Genomic DNA, 19,229 nt, shown 5'->3' on the forward strand with positions numbered 1-19,229 from the left:
TCCATATGCTCTGAGTCCAAATCCATGCATCATGAAACTCTTATATTTGGGTTCAACAAAGGAACTTAACATATGGAAGATGGGGTAGGGCATGGTCAGAGACAATAACATAACTAAAAAAAAAGGCTGGAGATTTTAGTGGGCAAGGTCAATAGCAGCATGACATCCAAGAAGCTAATGTAATCTAGTCTGCGAGGCTGCATTAACAAGGTTAATTAACATCCAGGACTAGAGAGATGTCTGGATCAGAAGACCACAGATTTATATTTAGAAGGGACCTTAGGTGCCACTGATTCTGATCCCATTATTTTAAAGATGAGGAAACTGAGGAACAGAATGGTTAAATGACTTGCTCAGGTTCACTCAGGTAAATAAGTGTTTGAGGTGAGATGGTACTTCTGAGCCCTAACAGGTCAGAGTATATCTGGAATACTGTTCATCCTGTGCGACACATTTTTAGGAAGGACCCTGATAAGCTGGGTAAGAAGAACACTGATAGGCTGGGAAGTGTTGAGAAGAGAGGGGCAACCAAGATGGTGAAGAGCCTCAAGATAACATCATGAGAGAACTGGTTTGAAGGACTTCAGGTTTTTGATCAGATTTGGGGAGATATTAGTTATCTTCAAATATCTGAAGGGCTATCACATGGAAAAAGGTAATTGACTTGCTCTGATTGGCCCCAGAAGCAGGAATTTAGAATAATAGGCAGAAATTAAACAAAAGAAAAATTTAGGGGGAAACACACCTCTTGTGTTGTAAGGAAAAACTTCTTAACAATTAGGGCTATTCAAAAATGGAAGTCGCTACCTCAAGAAGTAATGTAATGGGAATGGGCCCTTTCTCAATGTAATAAGCATAAAGTTCTAGACCAATTCTGGGGTCCCTTTAAATTCTAAGATTCTGTGATCTATGGCAATTATAACAAATTAATATTAGTATTAGTAATCTTTTCAACAAGTCTTGAAAGGAAAAGGGCTGATTCTGATTTAACCAGAAATAATGGAACTAGAATGTATCAGCCCCAAACAATGCAAATTGGGGATCTGCCATAATTTGCTTTATGAAAATTCTTTAAGGTTCTAGTCTATTTTACTCTACATTTTATGTCAGAGTCTTGTAGTTTCATTATTCTTAAAGGATAATGCAATCTGTTGCTGTACGTGAATGACCTTTCCTCCAGTCAACTCATTATGTAGATAAAGTGTTAATGAAAAACATAAATGCTTCTCTTAGGTTATGTTATGCCCTCAACTGACTGAAATTATTGCTGCCAATAGTAATACATTGTTTCATCCATGGACAGAATACTCAAGCATAGCCCTGAGTCAAACTTTTGTATTAAGTTTCTGATCCTTCTAATATTCTTTGGCACCTTCTGGATGTCCTCAAATTTAATTACAATGGGGGTGTGGGGGTGGTAGATGGCTTTTGGTAAGAATCTCGAATTAAAAATTGATATAATAATTATACCAGTTAAGGTTCTTTTACAGAAAGGAAATATTCCAAAATGTGCTAACTCTGGCTTTTACTATTTCTAAATAAATGTTCTTTTTGTGAACAGGTTTATCTCTTTCCTTACAGAATGTATAAGGACCATCATAGCTATTCAGATGAGATAAAACTTTCAGAGTTTGACTGGGGAAGAAATCCATATGTTTTAGGAGAATTTGGTAACACTATCTGTGAGTGATGTATATGAGTTATGCTCTCCATAGAAAGGACAGTTAAGAAAAGACTTATTAGGTGTTTTCAGTTTGTTCCCTTGGCAGTGTTTAGAAAATCAAAATTCCTTCTTGGTAATTGAGTATGTGTTTTCCTTACTCTGCCTTCTTCCATTTTAGATGATTAAAATGAATTAATTATAACTGCCAAAGATCACAGAATTTTAACAGAGTTCAGAGGCACCCCAGAGTTGATCCAGTTGTACCTGTAACTGAACAGAACATAATGCCTGTTCCACTGATAAAGGACCTATTACTTCTTGAGGTTGTCCCTTCCACTTCTGGATAATCCTAACTGTTAATAAGTTTTCCTTATGACACGAGGCTCTCTTTTTAAAAATTTTTCCTTTCATATAATTTCTGCCCAGTGTTCTAAATTCTCCCCTCTGGGGCCCATTAGAGCAAGTCAATTACCTCTTCCATGGGACAGCCCTTCAGATATGTTCTACTAGCAAATGGGGGTAGCGAAGGAAGAGAAAGAGGTGAATATTTTTCATCATCATTAGACTAGAAAGGAAGGCTAGTAGTTTCAGAGCTTTTGCTCTATCCTCTCCTGTGGATATAGGTATCAGACTTTCAGTAGAACTCCTTTAGAGCATGGTAGAAATAAAGTTCCTTGTTCTGTCTTTTTTTTCTTTTTTAAAACTGAATTAACCCCTTTTCTGCACAAAGCACCATGGCCTCTCTCCAGTTAACATGCTTAGAGAACTACAAAGGAACAAATCACACACACACACACACACACACACACACACACACACACGCTTTTACATCTTAGCAGATGCTCTTCTGGCCAACAGTAATATCCACCAATTTTGGTTTTATGAAGGAAGAGCTGAAGAAATTTGTAGCATGAGTGTTAAGATCAAACCTTGGCGATACCAGCCTGCGTTTTCTGTTCCACTAAATTTCATTTTCCGATTGTTAGAGAACATAAGGTCTATGAGACAGTTTAAGGGGAAACATCACAGGCAACTCTCTTAAGTTATAGAGCAGGTGATGGATGACCTGCATTGGTGGAGAGGGTTCCCACGCTAAAGAAATGATGGGTTCAGTTGAAAAACAGTTCAGAAGACACAGATAAGTGAGGCAGTTTGTTACAATTATAATACACAGAATATATTCTTTTTTTAAACTATATAATAGAAGTTGTTTCATAAACAACCTTCTTTCTTAGTCTTTATATATTGAAATCTTCATATAATATTCATATAATATTCATTCTTAAAAATATTTTTTAAAAAAGAAAAAATCCACAGATATATTTTTTTATGTCTTCTTTTGCATTTCTCACACAGGAATATAGTTGTACGATAAATAAAATAAAATTTAATTTAAGAAAATTCTCTTCATTTCTTAGAGCACAATGGAATCCTATTACAACCATTTGCTGTTGCTGGGTCGTTTCAGTCATGCAAATATACTGCAATGGTTTGCCATTTCCTTCTCCAGCTCATTTTACAGATGAAGAAACTGAGGCAAACAGGTTAAGTGACTTGCCCAGGGTCACACCATAATTTGTTCACTCATTCCTCAGCTTTTAGCTTCCTGTTCTTTGCCACTACAAAAAGAGCAGTTATAAATATTTTTATACGTGCGGGTCCTTTTCTTTTCCTTTCTTTTCTAATCTCTTTGGGGTATAGATCCAGTAGTGACATTGCTGGCTCAAAAGGTATGCACATTTTATTAAGTTATGGGTCATACTACAAAAGAATGGTGGTTCAATTCACAGTTCCAGCAACAATGCATTTATGTTTTTGTTTTCCCTACCAATGCATACTAAATAATATTCATTTGATATGTTCCCACTTTCTTCTTGACCCTCTTATGGCCGGTGACTATCAGTTCATTTTCTTGCATCCACCACTGATTCTTACCATTCTCAAACAAAAGGCAAATACCATTTCCTGTTCCTTCAGATGAGGCAGGAAGGTACAAAGGAAACAGGGCTAGATTCAGAGTCTGAGGATGTGAGTTCAAATTCCAGCTCTGGTACTTGTGTGACCTTGACAAATGTAATTACTCAGTCTCCCCAGGCTTCAATTTCCTTATGAGAAAAAGAAGCGGTCTGGACAGGATGGTATCTAACACCCCCTCCAGCTCTAAATCTGTAATCCTAAGACATTCTGTGTTGCATTTTTAGTCGCTATGTTATAGATCAGTTTAATTGTTAGGTCATCTCATCCTCTGTGGAAGTAATCAGGTTATGCATCTTAAATAAAGACTAACAGAAATAGAAGGAAAGAGAAATATAAATGAGTACATGTATAAAGAAAAATACCAATATTTTACAGTTAAATTGGAAATTTTAGACATTTGAACTGGAGTGAAAAGTCTAAGAATCCCATATGGAAGAACATTATGATCAGTTATCTTACAAAGATTTTACTTCAATTACATCTCATTTAAGTATAGCTAGGTGGTGCAATGGATAGAGTACAGGGCCAGAAGTCAGGAAGACTCATCTTTCTGAGTTCAAATGTGGCCTTAAACATTTAATAGCTGTGTGACCTTGGGCAAGTCATTTAACCCTCTTGCCTCAGCTTCCTCATATGTAAAATGAGCTAGAGAAGAAAATGGCAAACCACTCCAGTATATTTACCAGTATATTTGTGGAGTCACAAAGAGTTGGACATGACTGAAAGAACTAAACAACAACACAACTCATCTATAGTCCACGTTACTGTCTTCTTGAATTAAAGGCTAACACTCAGAAAATCTGAGGTCAAAAGGAATAGTATCAACATTCTACAAATGTGAAAACGGGCACTGGAAACTTGTTAAAAGCCACATTTAAAAGTCTCTAAGAAAATACCATAATACTAGATTTAATAGTCTAGTTCAGAGGCATTAAAAATGTTTTGTATTATCCTTACATACATTTACTGGCCCCTATTCCTGAGTTTCAAACCACTGCTCTAGTAATGCGATTGAAAAATTAAATACCATAAACATTAAGTGCCTATTCATGTGTAAAGGATTATATAAGGTGCCAGGAGAAGATTCAAGGATAAATAAGGTCTGGTTCTTACCCTCAATAAGTTTATACTCTAGATGAGGAGATAAAGACATACAGAAAAGTAGCATATTAGGTTTTGGAGCTGCAAGAGACCTAAGAAATCCTTTATGTGAATTTTTCTTGCTTTTACAGATGAAGGCACTGATTTGACCAAGGTTAGGTACTAAATAGCAGAACAGGACTTTAAAACACAAAAAGATAAAGAAAATGTATAACAGAGTTAACAGTTTTGAAGAGGGAAAGTTTTCTTTTTTTGATACTGTTAGGAGTTGTCGAAAGTATTCTAGAAGCAGCAATCAGGTTCCTGCAGGATGGACAAGAATTTAACAGGTGAAAGAAGTCTAGGTGCAAGGAGGGAATAATAACATGACTGAAAGGTAAATTAAATGTGCAACACCTTTGTGAAAACTGAGTCGTATGCTTTGGCTAGAGCCTAAGAACAGGTAAGGAAGAATAGTATGAGATGAAAAGTTAGACCAGTTCCAGATTAGGGAGTCTGGACTTCCTTGGAAATCAATAAGAAATTCCATTGAAAAGTTCTGACCACAGAATCAATTGACAGTAGTGTTGCAACTTAAATCAGGATAACATTCTAATATCAAATTGAAGGCTCCCTGTACAGTCAAAATTAGCCTATCTTCAAAGCAGATCTCCAACGTGAACAGTATCTGGTTTGTTAGAACAATCTAGGTAAGTTGGCAACCTGTATCATAACTTCAGGAAACAGACTGATTCCAAGGGATGAGCCTATCAGGCCAGGAGACAAGAAGTAGGCACCAGACACCTCTCTTGTCAAGGAGTCCTCTGTTGATGTAGTGAACAGAGCACTGGGCCTGGAGTCAGGAAGATCTGAGTTCATATCCTGCCTCAAATTCTTACTAGCTGTGTGACCCTGGGCAAGTCACTTAGCCTGTCTGGATCAATTTCCTCAACTGTAAAATGGGGATAATAGCAGCACCTTCCTCACAGGGTGGTTGTGAGGACCAAATGACATAATGTTTGTAAAGCGCTTAGCACAGTGCCTTTCATACAACAGGCATTTAATAAATCCATCCTTCCTCCCTTCTCTCCTCCTTCCTTCCATCCCTTTTCTTCTTCCTTCCTATTTCCTTCCCACTTTTCTTTCCTCCCTTTTTCCTTCCTTCCTCTCTCCCTCCTGGGAGAACAAGAATCATTATGATGAGTATGTCTATGGGAGAATGAAGGCGCCACTAATGATCATTTAACATAATATATTCATTAAGTGGGATGGAAGGAATTACCCACATCATTCATGTTTTTTTCCCTTTTTGCTAGGTAAATATACTTGTACCTGTATATGAAGCAAATCTAATACAATCAGCTCTGTGCATAAAGAAGATTAATCTGGTAGTGGTGTGTAGAATGGATTACAGTGTAGAGATCACTCGGCTGTGCCAAATGATCCCCACTGGAAAAGTGTGGGGGGGGACAATTATGGAAGGTATTACAGTAACATAAGTGAGACCTACTGAGGGCCTAGATCAAAATGGGAGTTGCAGAACTTGGCAAATGACTCGAAGTAGAATAATGTGAAAGAATGGGAAGAGGTGGGGATGCCTGAGAGGTTTCAAGCCTGGGTGGCCAGAAGTCCATATTTAAATGCTAGTAAGTGCGACTGAGCACACTGTGGTCAAATTCAAACAGACATGGGGGCAGCTACATGTCTTAGCCCTGTGATCTAGTGGTCAATTCAATTGAGATTCAAGACATTCATGCTTAAACTGCAACTTAAGAACAATCTAGTAGGTCTAGGCCTTTTATTCCCGAGTTTTGAAAGGCAAAACAGGATCCTTCCCTCTTTATATGATTTTTTTCCTCTTTTTTTCCCTTTCTATTAAGAATCTGATTTTAACAATCTGTCTCTATTTTCTCTCTAATTAACCTCCTACTAATCTGTTGTAATTTGTTTTGCATTTTTGGTTTCAAATACTTGCACAGCTGATATATAAAAACTAATCCAAGTTTATTCTGGGTTATCTGGTACTGCAATTACTGCAAAAGTTCCCATGTTATAGGGGCAATACATTTGGCAGGCAATTTCCATTGTAAAAATATAGATTTGGAAAATACCATATAAGACATAGAACTCAAAGTAGATTTAAAGAAATCTAAATTATATCACATATTTATTTTATATGAATAGAACTAAATTACTAAAAAATAGGAAGCACTAAGTCCAACATTTTATATCTGGAACTGATATATATTAAAATTCTCTTTGTATTAACAAAAGCAAGCATTTATTAAGTACCTATTATATACCAGCCAATGCTAAGCATAATTTCACAGGGAAAAATAAGACTGATTTTGTAGTGTTTTGCGATGAAGTTATTAGTTCCTTACAGACCTACTATTTAAGTCATGAACTGAGTATAAATAATATGAAGGATACAGCCTTTAGAGAATTTCTAGAGTACGCTCAACTTGGTAAATGATACAAATGGCAATTGTGAGAGACAAACTAATCTGCCATAACACATCACCTCTTTCAGTCACTTTCACTGGTAGAAAATCCAAAGTAGAGAAATCAGAGCTTAGAGAGTGACATTTAGGGAACATATAGTGAAAATAATCAGTTCTATCTTGCCCCTTCCTAACACATAGCAGGAAAGAAGATTGAGCCATTTCATATTTACTGAATACTAAACTGGGGACATCTTAATACTTGTACTAACTGTACTTTAATTTTTTGCTACTCATACAATGGTTCTGACTTTGATATTAAAATAACTCAGCGGAGTCACACACTGATCCTTTATCCAACAGAGGAAAACAAGGTCCAATTAAAATCTATCTTAAACTTTAGAGGGACATAAGCATTTAGATGTGTTTCTGAGCCTTTGGGAAATTTTTTCCATTCAAATCATTGTACGGTTCTATTAAAGTTTCAGAAGTAGTCATTACTACATTCACACCTATGACTATAAGAATGCATTTTAAAAGGCACTGAATAGATTATGCATTTTTTTTGCAGTCAGTGTGATTTCATAAAGGCTGTAGAGCAACTCTAAAGAAAATGGAGATCACATATCAACTTGCATCAGGACAATACTGGAAACCCTTACTTGGAACATGACTTCAGAATTCTGTCACACTGCAGTGCTATCTCAAAGGCTGGCAAATTCATTACATCATCACACTTTTATTTATTGTTTTCCTACTGTGTGAACAACACTTCTCTAGGCATTGGGAAATCCAAAGTTAAGACAATCCTTGCCTCATACAGCATGGTTATGGTGCTAACACATGAATCCAGATAACAGCCCTATACAATTATAGAATGTGAGTTCATCAAAGAGGTTCAAAACAAAACACTCTGGGGACTACAAAGCAGAAAGGGGTTTTAAAGGACATTCCTTTGCCCTCTCTTGTCTTCGGATATAGCCTCTAAGGCTTCCTTCAGTGCTAAAATCTACAATTCCAAATTCTGGTACTGCTTTTCCTTTAAGCTTTATCACATATACTCTTTGCTCCAACTTACTCTATACTCTAGCAAAACTGGGCTTCTTTTTCTCTGAAATGTCTTCCTTCCTCTGTTCCTTGACTACTCATCTGTAAAGCCCAACAGAAATACCACCACCTCTATGAAGCCTTTCTTCCTACCCTTAAGAGTAACAGCTTTCTCTTCCTTTACAAAGTATCTTGTCTTTCAACCAGTGTGGGAATTTGTTTTGCTTGACTTCATATATCTGTAAAAGGTTTTGTTTTTCTTGTTTTCTCTATTGGGAGGAGTGGGGAGTGGGGGGTGGAAGGACATGAGAGATAGAATGAAAACATGAAAATAAAATAAAATTGAATTGAAAACATACTATCTTGTCATGCATCTCTCTGTGAGCACAGCACTGGGAAAGATGCTAAATTTAAGGGTCAGCCTCTGACCTCTGTCAAGGCAATACATACATAGACAGTAACAATATATTGTGTGTGTATTCCTTTACCAGAGGTCACACTACAGGTACTTATAAATGGGAAATCAAAGAATCTCTTCTTCCTTATTTCCCGAATCAGAAAGAAAAGAAAAACTGTCAGGAGAAAAAGAGGCAGGGGAAAGGAGAGCAGGTCAACAAAAAAGCACAGTGTATTAAAAAAAATAAATTTTCACTAAACTGGAGAACAGAAAACAAAGGGTTGAATGGAAATTGGAAAGCAGAGGTAATTCTTTTAAAAGTGTGTGTGTGTGTGTGTGTGTGTGTGTGTAGAGAAAGAGAGAGAGACAGAGACAGACAGAAGCAGCAGCCTAGAGAATGAGGGGCTGGTACATGGAAAGAGAGTCTAACAGTCTATGGAAATAGACGGTCCTAACTCCTCCCTCTCCTCTTGCCCTACCCTTTAATAGGGGTGGGGGTGGGGGAAGAGAAGAGCTGTTACTAACAAAAATAAATCCTTCACCTGGGAATCTGGTTTGTAGAGGACCATTTCCACACATCAACACTGCTACTGTGGAGCTGGTTTGCTCTTAAAAAAAAAACAACCAAAAAGAAACAAAGAACTCCAAATACCTGTGAGTAGCTATTAGAAAAGCATTTTGCAAACTTTAAACTTCAACTCATTGTCTTTCTTTCTCTCTCTCACCCCTACCACTCTTCCTCCTCCTCTTTCTTCAGATTATGTTCACAGAGTGGGGCTAGGGAAGAATGCCAGAGATCTGCCTAAAGAACTGATATACAACTGGAGACCCAACTGAAAAATGGGTAAGAGGACAAAAAACTATTTCCAAGTTAAGATGGAACCAAAAATTCTATCTAACTCACCTGGAGGGAACAGTGTATTTGATTTTAAGTTAAACTGATTTGTCCTTAGATGAAACCAGGAAATCTTTCTAGGGGATCAGCAAGATTGACCCAGAGAGCAAAATGTTTCCATCATAGGTTTAAAAGGCAACATGTGTGTATGTAGGGCATCCTCAAAATCTTAGTGTAGTAATAAGGTTTAATAATTTAAAACTGCACCAAGATTTCTGGAACAGCTATGCGTATGCATCCGTGTGTGTGTGTGTGTGTGTGTGTGTGTGTGTGTGTGTGTGTGTGTGTGAGAGACTGTCATATGTGCATACCCCCCCCTTCAACAAAATTTCTCTCTATATGAAGTATAATCAGTTATGGACCTAATATCTCATTTTCCATATAATTCCTTAGCTTCAGTTTTCTTAAAAAATAAACTAGATTTCTAAAGTCCCTTCCAGCTCCAAATCTTATGATGGCAGGGAAGCCTCCCAAATCACTCTCACTATGCTGGTGACTTTTCTGAGGTCTAATGCTGGAATAACTCAGGATGTGATAAGAGTACTGGCCTGGGGATGAGGATGCCTGAGTTTTAATTCTGCCTCTCTGTCTAATGCCACTTGTCTTAATTTCCTCATCTCTAAGATGAAGCTTGAGCATGAATAATAAAGTCTTCCAAGGTGGTCCCACTGCAGCACAAAGATTCAATGACCTCCCAACTACTGGCTAGAGAGCTAAATGTCCTGCTGCTATCTTAATCACTAGTTATTACAACAAAACCAAAACCAACCGCACCTCCCCTCCCAGTCCGAGATTTCACTATTTCTGCTAACTGTCTTCCAGGCATAGAAACCTGTAAGATCTCTTTCAACAACAAATCTATCAGCCTAAGATACTATAATATTTCTAACCGCAAGAATATGAGCAACCTTTTAGTGAGAAAGGAAAGGAAGAAGAGAGGGAAATAAGCACTAATTAAATGCCTATTACGTGCCAGGCACTGGGCTAAACATTTTATAATTGTCTTCCCAACGACCCTGAGAGCTAGGTAACTAGACTTTTCTGCTTTACCCCAAGGGATAAAACTGGAACCAATGGTTGGAAGTTTTAGGTCACCAGATTTCCACTAAATATAAAGAAACACGCTTAACAATTACAGCTATACAAAAATGGTGTCAAAGAATATCCTTCAAAATGCCTCTTATTTGGTGAGAAGCTTGGACATTTAATACAAAAATCAATCCACTGTTTTCTAAACTACAACATTCATTTTCAAAATCAAGTTACAAGATGTTAAATATTAGTTATACAATTTAGAACCTAAGAATCTTAGCCCTGGAAAGATCTTAGAGGTCATGCAGTCCCACCATGAATCTCCTCTTTAATATTTCTGACAAGGGGTTATCTCATCTCTCTCCTTAAAAATTTCCTCCCTCTCTCCCTTTTCTTTTTCCCCATCCCTCACAGTAACAACTGAGAAAATCAATTACATTTTTGGAAAGCTTGTTAAGGAGTTATTTCTTAAAATGAGTTGAAATCTTCTCTCCTCTAACCCACTGGCCTTAGTTCTGTCCTCTGAGACAAAGCAAAATAAATCCAATCCTTCTTTCCAAGAAAGCTTGCTTCTAAAATTAAGAGTTCTACATAAATCTTATGCATGACCCCTTCAAAATAGGCCGGATATTGCCAACAGAAATATTTTATGACAATCGCTCCTTGTTGTATGAGGAAAAATTCTCTTTGACCATTCATGAGCATAAATTGGGTGAGATAGCAGATACATTACATAAATGTTATACCCTTGTGGAAGTAACATAGCTTATACTGTTTTATTAAATTATAAATTATTAAAGAACAAAAACAATGCCAACATATTCCTTTCCTAACAGAGTGACTTTCTGTCAAAAGTACTGTGTTTGAAGTTACGCAGCATAGAAATGGATAATATGAGAAGTCTTAAGAAACATGCTACCATTTCTCATGCTAAGAGCACAATTACGGAAGAGAAGCTTAAACTCAGGTTACCTAACAAGCTCCTTGTGAGCAGGGACTGTTTCATTTTTTGTGTTTGTATTCCCAGCACCTAGGACAGTACCAAGCACACAGTAGGTACTTAAAAACTTGTGGATGGACTGATTAAGTTGGATGTGGTTGCAGTTCTATGGAATTGGAATTAATTGGGATAATCTGAATCTCCATAAAAACTTATTTTAAAAAAATTTCCTCACTTGGTTTCTCAAAATTTAGCAGAACAAGGAAATCAGAGTTCACAGCTGACTAGCTTCCCAAAAGGGCATCTGCTAGTGACATCCTGTCAATAAAATAAATTTAGAATTTTGGTGAACCATAGTTACTAATGATGTCAATGTATGGTCAACAAGTACAACATGGAGCTCTGATTTTTTCCAGTGAACTTTATTTGGAAATTGAAACCCACTGGGAAAACAACAGGTAGACAACTTAATTTTTAAATGTAAAAACTAACTAACAATAACGTGGAATTCTACAAGTGGGTTTGTTAAAATCATAAATTTCTACAGTACTCTTCCCTCTTTCAAAGTTCTCCTTGGAAAGGTTTAATTCATTTTTAACCTTGTAGGGATTAATTACACCTTTTCTACAAATGAAGAAATTAAAAAGGAGCAAAATTAAGTGATTCATCCCGAGGTCACACAGCTAACTGGTGACAGAGCTAGTATCAGAATGCATAGAAGTCTATTATTAATCTCTGTATTTCTCTGTAACTGCAACAAAGAAAATAAAATTTCTGCTGTATTGCAACTGTGGTCTTAGCTCATCTTGGAATTCAATTCAACACAACAAATATTTAAGTGTCTATCATGCACCAGGGATACAAAGACAAAATGAAAATTACCACCCTAAAGGAGCCCATATTCCTCTGAGGGGACATGCTGAATTTGAAGTATCAGCAGAACATCCAGGTAAAAATGTTCTGCTTAGGGGATTGGAGTCCAGGAGGCCGATCAGGGACAGATTTGGGGGCATCTGCCTATGGGAAGCCCAGGGGGTTGCAATCTTTCTTCTTGAAAATGGAATGAAAAGGGAAGAAAAAGAAAATCTTTATATCAGAATTAAGGCTGTAGAGAAATAAGAAATAAGGAACTCCCTGACACTTCCTTAGCTTAGCTCCTAACTTTCTTATTTTTGTTAAATACATCACCATTCTTCTAGTCACCTAGGTAAACAAACCTAGAAATCATCCTCAGTTCTTTACTCTCTCTCACATCTCAGATCTAATTACATGCTAACCCTGCTCCATTCTATTTCTAGCTTCCTTCAAAGTTCAGTTCAAAAGCTACTTCCTAGATGGGGCCTTTCCTGAAGTCTCCACCCCACCCTACCCCCAGAGCTGCACTGCCTTTTGTATTTATTTACATGTGCAAACAAAAGAATGCAAACTCCAGGACTGGAGCTCTTTTGTCTATGTATCTTTAGAGCAAAGAAGAATGTGCCTGGCTAGCGTGATACCCTTCATACTTAACATACGCTTGTTGTTTAACTCATTAATTAGAGCAAATAAGCACCAGAAAATTTATGCCAAGATGATGAGGGATGCTTTTAGAAAAGGAAATAAAATATTTTCAGTAAACATAAGCTCATGTAAGATGAACTAAGAAATATTCTGAATTTAAATTCATGATGGATGGGTCTAATTCCTCAAAAAGTTACTTATTAGGGTACAAAATGAAGCATGGACGATGAAAAATGGATTTATTACACACATTTTTATTGCAAATATAATGGTTATTTCCATCCTAAATATAAAAATTCCATGAAAAACAATGAGTTCATTTATCCTGGGAAAGTGAACAGATGAAGGACACAATAACTACTTTCAAACGTCAAGGTTATCATGTGGAAGAGATGCTGGGCATCCTATATAAAGCCAAAGGGCAAAAAAGGAACCAACAGATGGAAATTAGAAAAGGCAGAATTCAGCTTATTAAAAAGAATGTGAAATATTACAGTATTCCTCACAAAGCAGTGAACTCTCAAATATAAGCTGCTGACCATCTATCAAGGATACTATAAAGGTGGGTCCTATATTTTTCTTGGCTAGGCAATGGGGTTAAGTGACTTGTCCAGGGTCACACAGTTAGTAAGTGTTACGTGTCTGAGGCCGCGTTTGAACTGAGGTCCTCCTGAATCCAGGGCCAGTGCTCCATCCACTGCGCCACCTAGCTGCCCCGGGGGTCCTTTATTTTCAACTGGAAGTGGGACTAGATGACCTATATGACTCTAAGATTCTAGTATCCCACGGAGGTACTTTAACTACTACAACATAAGAAAAAAAATGAAGCCCATTGAAAGAAGTTGGCCATTGGTTGCCCCAGCCTACCTATAGTTTGAGTTTAGTTTGAGTCTCTTAAAGACTCAGTGAACATAACAAAAATTTTGAGTAAATTCTTCATTTTTTCAGAGATGATGATAAAATTTTCTCAAATTCTGCTTCCAGTCTTTTAAAATCCTGTTAAAACCTTCAGAGTATTAAAAGAGCAAGAAAAGGGATTGAAAACTGCAACCAGCTGTAATACACTGACATCTCTGGAAAACAGATTGTTAGATGATGTCTGAAAGTGAAATGAATGAATCAACTGAGACACTTAACACATCTAGGATGCTTATCTTCCTCCTACTAATAACATAAGAGTTTTGTAGACAATTATAGTTTCTTCAAATGACATATAGATGCAAGAGAAGAGTCAAAGTGCAAAGAAAGCTTCCCGGTCTCCTTTGCGTTCCAACTAAAATCCCCTTTTTTATTGGAAGCCTTCCTCAACCCCTCTTAATTCTGGTGCCTTCCCTTTGTTAATTATCTCCTATATATCCAGTATATAGCTTCTTCTGTGTATATTTGTTTGCATGTTATCTCCTTCATTACATGGTAAGCTCCTTCAGGGCAGGGACTGTCTTTAGCCTCCTTTTGCATCCCCAGTGCTTAGCACAATGCCTGACACTTAGTAGTCACTTAATAAATGTTTATTAATTGACAGAAGATTAAGTATTTAGATGGAAAAAGGATACCTAAAAATTCAGCATCTTTAAAAAATAAGCATGATTTTTGTGTTTGGTCTTATGCCTCATTTTTCTCATTAGTGTAAAAAAGATAGAGTTATTTTACATAAAGAGCTTTGAGTTCCCTTGAAGAAACCAGTAATAATACTTCTAATACAAATCGATAATAAAAAGGTTAGTAGTGTTCTGCAGCAGCATGAAGGGTTTGCTGAATGAACCCATTACATCCAGTTCTCTGATGTTCCCCTGTGATTTTACTGATGTAGAGAACTCCCTGGGAGGAAACACCACTGCAGATTAGCATTTACTCAGTAACTTACAATTTTAGAGAGCTGTGTCAAGAGCTGAAAGTTTAAGTGGCTCAGGGTCACAGGAACACCATGTGTCAGAGGTGGGATTTAAATCTAGGCCTTCCTGACTCCAAAGTTAGTTCTTTATGCACCAGGCCACACTGATTCTCTCATTCCTTATGGTATGTAACCATAAAATATGATTATTCCCCTAAATCCATCTTAGAAATCTCACAAGGTATAAAAGGGACAAATAAATTAGAGAGAAATTGATAACAATATTGAACTATTTTGAAATGACTACAGCAGGAAAGTTCTACTTTTTGTTGTTACAGTTAAAAAAATTCAAAATAAATTTAGGCAGACTACATTGACAACACGACACTTGACTACATATAGGAAATTGTATTATTAAAAATCTTAAATAAAATTATATGCACTAACTACTTGAACTGAATATTATATTCAAAAGAATATTGGATTGCACGTCACTTTGTATCCTAATAACCTTAAATAACCCAAGCCTGACTTTTCCATATCCTGGCTTTGGAGCTTCAGAGAAGAAAAGTGGCTGTGGTGGCTATCAGCACCAATAAACACAAAGACTAAGCCTTGAGCTTCAAATGCCCCAATAATCTTCATCTCAGATCTAAAATTCCTCTAACATAAATTTCCATAGCACTTTAAGGTCTAGGAAGCACTTTCCCACAACCAAACAGTTGTATGAAAATTATTTTCCCCATTTTACAAAGGAGGACTCTGAGGGTATGAGAGAAAGTCACTTACAGCCATATAGTGCTGGAGGTGACATTTGAACACAAAATTTCCAATACTTTCAGCCCAGCACTATCTTTCTACTATACTTTCTTTCCTAAAACTATCTAGAACTCTAGCTAAAGTCATATTTACATCTGCCTCAGCAAAAATGACATGGTAACGCAATAGAGCAGTGGAGAAGACCTAAAGTATATCATGTCAACCATAAAATACCATTCCCGCATTTCAATTTAGGATGGTACAAAAGCCACCTGAATTCACAATTCTTATATAGCTATTTTCCTTCCTATGGGTAAAGGCCAAATGTATTGGGTTTTGCAAGAAAGAGAGATACACGCTTGACACATTGTAGAAAAGACGTGATGGAACGATAGGGGCACAGCTGTGGATTTTTGATGTGGTAATTTTACTTCAGGAGCCTCTTGACTTCTGATTTGAGAAGACAGGAACATGTGCATTGGTCCAAAACATACAAGTGTCAAATTACATATGATTATAAACTCATGAATCTCTCTGAACTGACAAAAATCATGTTTTTCCATCTTGATCTGTATAATTTTTCACAGGGATATTGAAAATAAGCTAACTGGAAAGATAACGACTTGTCATTCAACAGAGACCTTAAAAAAAAAAGAAAGAAAACCTCCTAAAGAAAAAGTAAAAGCCTTTCACTTCTGCAAAATAATTCAATTCTACATTCTTTGTCCTAATTAGTATGTAACACTTACCTAATGTGTCTTTAAGATTTTTAACCAGGGAGCCTTTCTTCAAACTGTTCTTTCTCTCCACATAATTAGATGGCACATATCCTGTTTTGTTGGCTGCATTCCTTACCCTCCACCAAGTTTTGGAATCATCTAGCAACCACAGACGCTCATTCTTCTTGATGTCAAGTTCTTGATCCTGCTGTGCAGTGTAATCCCACTTTGCTATAACAATAACTTCTTCTGTCATCTTTCATGGAGTCCTTCTGCCAGCAAAACATTGGAGATGCCCATTAGACAACGACCTAAAACACCTCACCCATCCTTCATCTCACCTTGAAAGCTTATGCATTTGTAGCCTTTTATTATAGCTCTGTGACTGATTTTCTTCCAGTTTTATGGTTAAATATTTGAAACCTTACAGTGATCTTCATTAAATTAATCTCCATCACGTGTTAAAAATGTGAAATTGTATCTTTTAAAATAAATCCCACAGAACGAATGGTTTGTTCTTAATTTGGAATAATGCATGCTGTGCATCAAGATTTAAGATGCTGATTTCCAACTAATTTTAAACAAACGTTATTCATTTGTGAGTTAATGATATAAAATGGCCTCACATTCTTAGAGTTAATACTTTGGAGCTCTATTTCCTTTATTTTTATACTCAGGACAAAATGATTTTTTATTTAGTATACTGAATACATTTCCAAACTACTGATTTAAAAGTTAGAACAAATGTCGTAAGTCTATTTGAGCAAACCTTGCAAATAAACATTACTTAAGAGTAGGAAAATTATACCTTAAAAATAACTTTAATATTAATTAATTACTTGCTTACCACTTGGATAAAGGATTGAGTTATATGCTACTAACAGTAAAATGAATTAACAAATTCTCCAAGAGAACAGGAAGTTCCTAGCCATAAAAGACCCTTCAAGAAGGAATCACAGAATAGTATTTGACTAGATTTCTTTGTTTCACAAACAATGAAGAGATTTTGAAAATGAATTTTAACCTATTTCTTTAAGAATCATAGGCAAATACCCAAGGTGTGCTGGTAAATGTTTAATAATCAGATCTCTACTTTCAAAGTTTAATTTACATTATTAACATTTTCTCTATCACCTTCTTAAATTTGGACAAATCAACAAAATAATAAATCAAGCCCTGATTCTGTACCATTTGTTGATTTCTGAGGTATAAGTGCTCACATTGAAAATTTACCAATCAACTTGCAAAAGTAAACCTGCAGAAACTGATTCCAACACAAATATTTTATGTAAATATCTACAAATATCTTATATAAATGCACCCTTATGAATACCTTAAATAAAGCATGAATTCTTCAGAGAAATATATTTTTTAAAAAGTTTGCAAATAACACCACATTTTCCAAACTAGGTATTTAAATTACTATAGAAATAGAATACCCATCTTCTCCATCTCAGCATATCTTACCAAAACCTTTTGTAAAGAAAAAAAAATTGTTTAATAAACTTGTGGGAGGGGAAAGTTAAAGAATCTCCTTATTTGTAAAATATAAGAAGGGAGATAGTTTATTTCCAAAATTTTGAAATTACGTAGCTTTATGTGGTACTCTAGACAAATCTCTATGTTTAGAAACTATAGAAAAGTAGATTTATAAAAGAGGGACTGAAATAAGAAGAAAAATATGCTATGACTATTAAAAGTTAATTTGTTAATATTTTCAATACAGAATTTTTGATGGTTTTTTTAAGGGGGAACAAATTCTTACCACTTTATAAGACTAGTCAACCAATAAATACTTTCTGAGTTCCTATTTGAAAGTCATAGATAGCAATCCTAAGATTATGGATTTAGAGCTAGAAGGGACCTCTGGGGCCCTCTAGCCCAAACTTGTCATTTTACAGATGAAAAACGTGAAACCCTGGGGGCTCAGTAACTCAACCAAGATCATACAGATATTAAGCACAGGAGAGAGGATTCAAACCCAGGTCTTTTGACTCCTAAGCCAGTATACTATCCACTGTACCATGTTGCCTCTCCTCTAAGGTATTGTAAAAGAAGTAGTTTCCTTTAAAAAGGCATGACACAATCTTTGCCATCCCTAAGTTTGTAATCTAGTTGGGGAAATACACACATAAAAAGGAAACTGAAAATGAGGTTAACAGTTTAATACAAACTACTAGGTATAAGGCAGTACAAAATTAGTTGCTATAGTCAACAAATACTGTATGTATTTATAGAGAAAAGACCATATTGGTGGGTTGGGAGGAATTCACGAAAGATGAGAGATGACAGTGAAGGACGGATTATGCTACACAGGTTGTGTTATGGTTATACTAAAAAGAAGAGATAAATTATTCCAAGCTAAAGTAAAAGCATGAGCCCAAACAGGAAGCGAAAGAGGAAAAGTATAAGTACTGGTTGGGAGAGAAGTCTATAGCAGAGAATTTCTATTAGGAAGAATGAGAGACAAAGTTGTCTCCCAATTATAGAGGGTTTAGAAGCCAGGTGAAACATTTTGGACTATATCCAGTCTAAGCAATGGAGAGCCACTGAAGAAGGACCTTAAACAAGGGAATGAAAAAAATCAAAGCAGTAGAGAATTTGAGAAAGGTTCATCTGGCTTGAGTGTGCAGGATGGCCTGAAGAAAGAGACTCTCCCATATGGTGTTTTCCTCTTAGAATTGACTTAGGTTTCCGATATGGAACAGCAACAGCAGTGTTGGAAAAGGGCATTTTATACTACCCATTGAAATCTGTATGAGATAAAGAGGGTATTCTAATCGACTTTGCTCACCATCTATGACTTAAGCCCAGACCAGAAGCAAAGAGATCAGTTTTAAAAAAAGAATTCGTTAGATAAGTACTCCCTCCCCATACTTGAGAAACTGATAGAAGCTTAATATCTGTTCTCATTCACTGCATTTAATTAATTTTATCACCTAAGG

General features: G+C 36.3%; 1 protein-coding gene and 1 long non-coding RNA gene across 3 annotated transcripts in view; one reads left to right on the forward strand and one right to left on the reverse strand.

Annotated features, from left to right (window-relative positions):
- Positions 1-16,540, reverse strand: part of NCK2 (NCK adaptor protein 2) — a 105,858-nt gene extending 89,318 nt beyond the window's left edge. For both annotated transcript variants that reach the window (XM_020987926.2, XM_020987925.2), the window contains exon 1: positions 16,315-16,540. In XM_020987926.2, coding sequence (XP_020843585.1) covers positions 16,315-16,540 — 226 coding nt within the window. The remainder of the gene's footprint in view (positions 1-16,314) is intronic.
- LOC144454795 (uncharacterized) lies at positions 9,110-16,792 on the forward strand. The gene is made up of 3 exons (XR_013483340.1): positions 9,110-9,262; positions 9,366-9,452; positions 16,384-16,792. It is a non-coding gene; the product is annotated as an uncharacterized LOC144454795 (long non-coding RNA).
- Positions 16,793-19,229: the final 2,437 nt, after the last annotated feature.

Source organism: Phascolarctos cinereus, unplaced genomic scaffold (genome assembly GCF_003287225.1).
Source record: "Phascolarctos cinereus isolate Bilbo 61053 unplaced genomic scaffold, phaCin_HiC Scaffold_7;HRSCAF=346, whole genome shotgun sequence".
In the NCBI taxonomy this organism is placed as follows: domain Eukaryota; kingdom Metazoa; phylum Chordata; class Mammalia; order Diprotodontia; family Phascolarctidae; genus Phascolarctos; species Phascolarctos cinereus.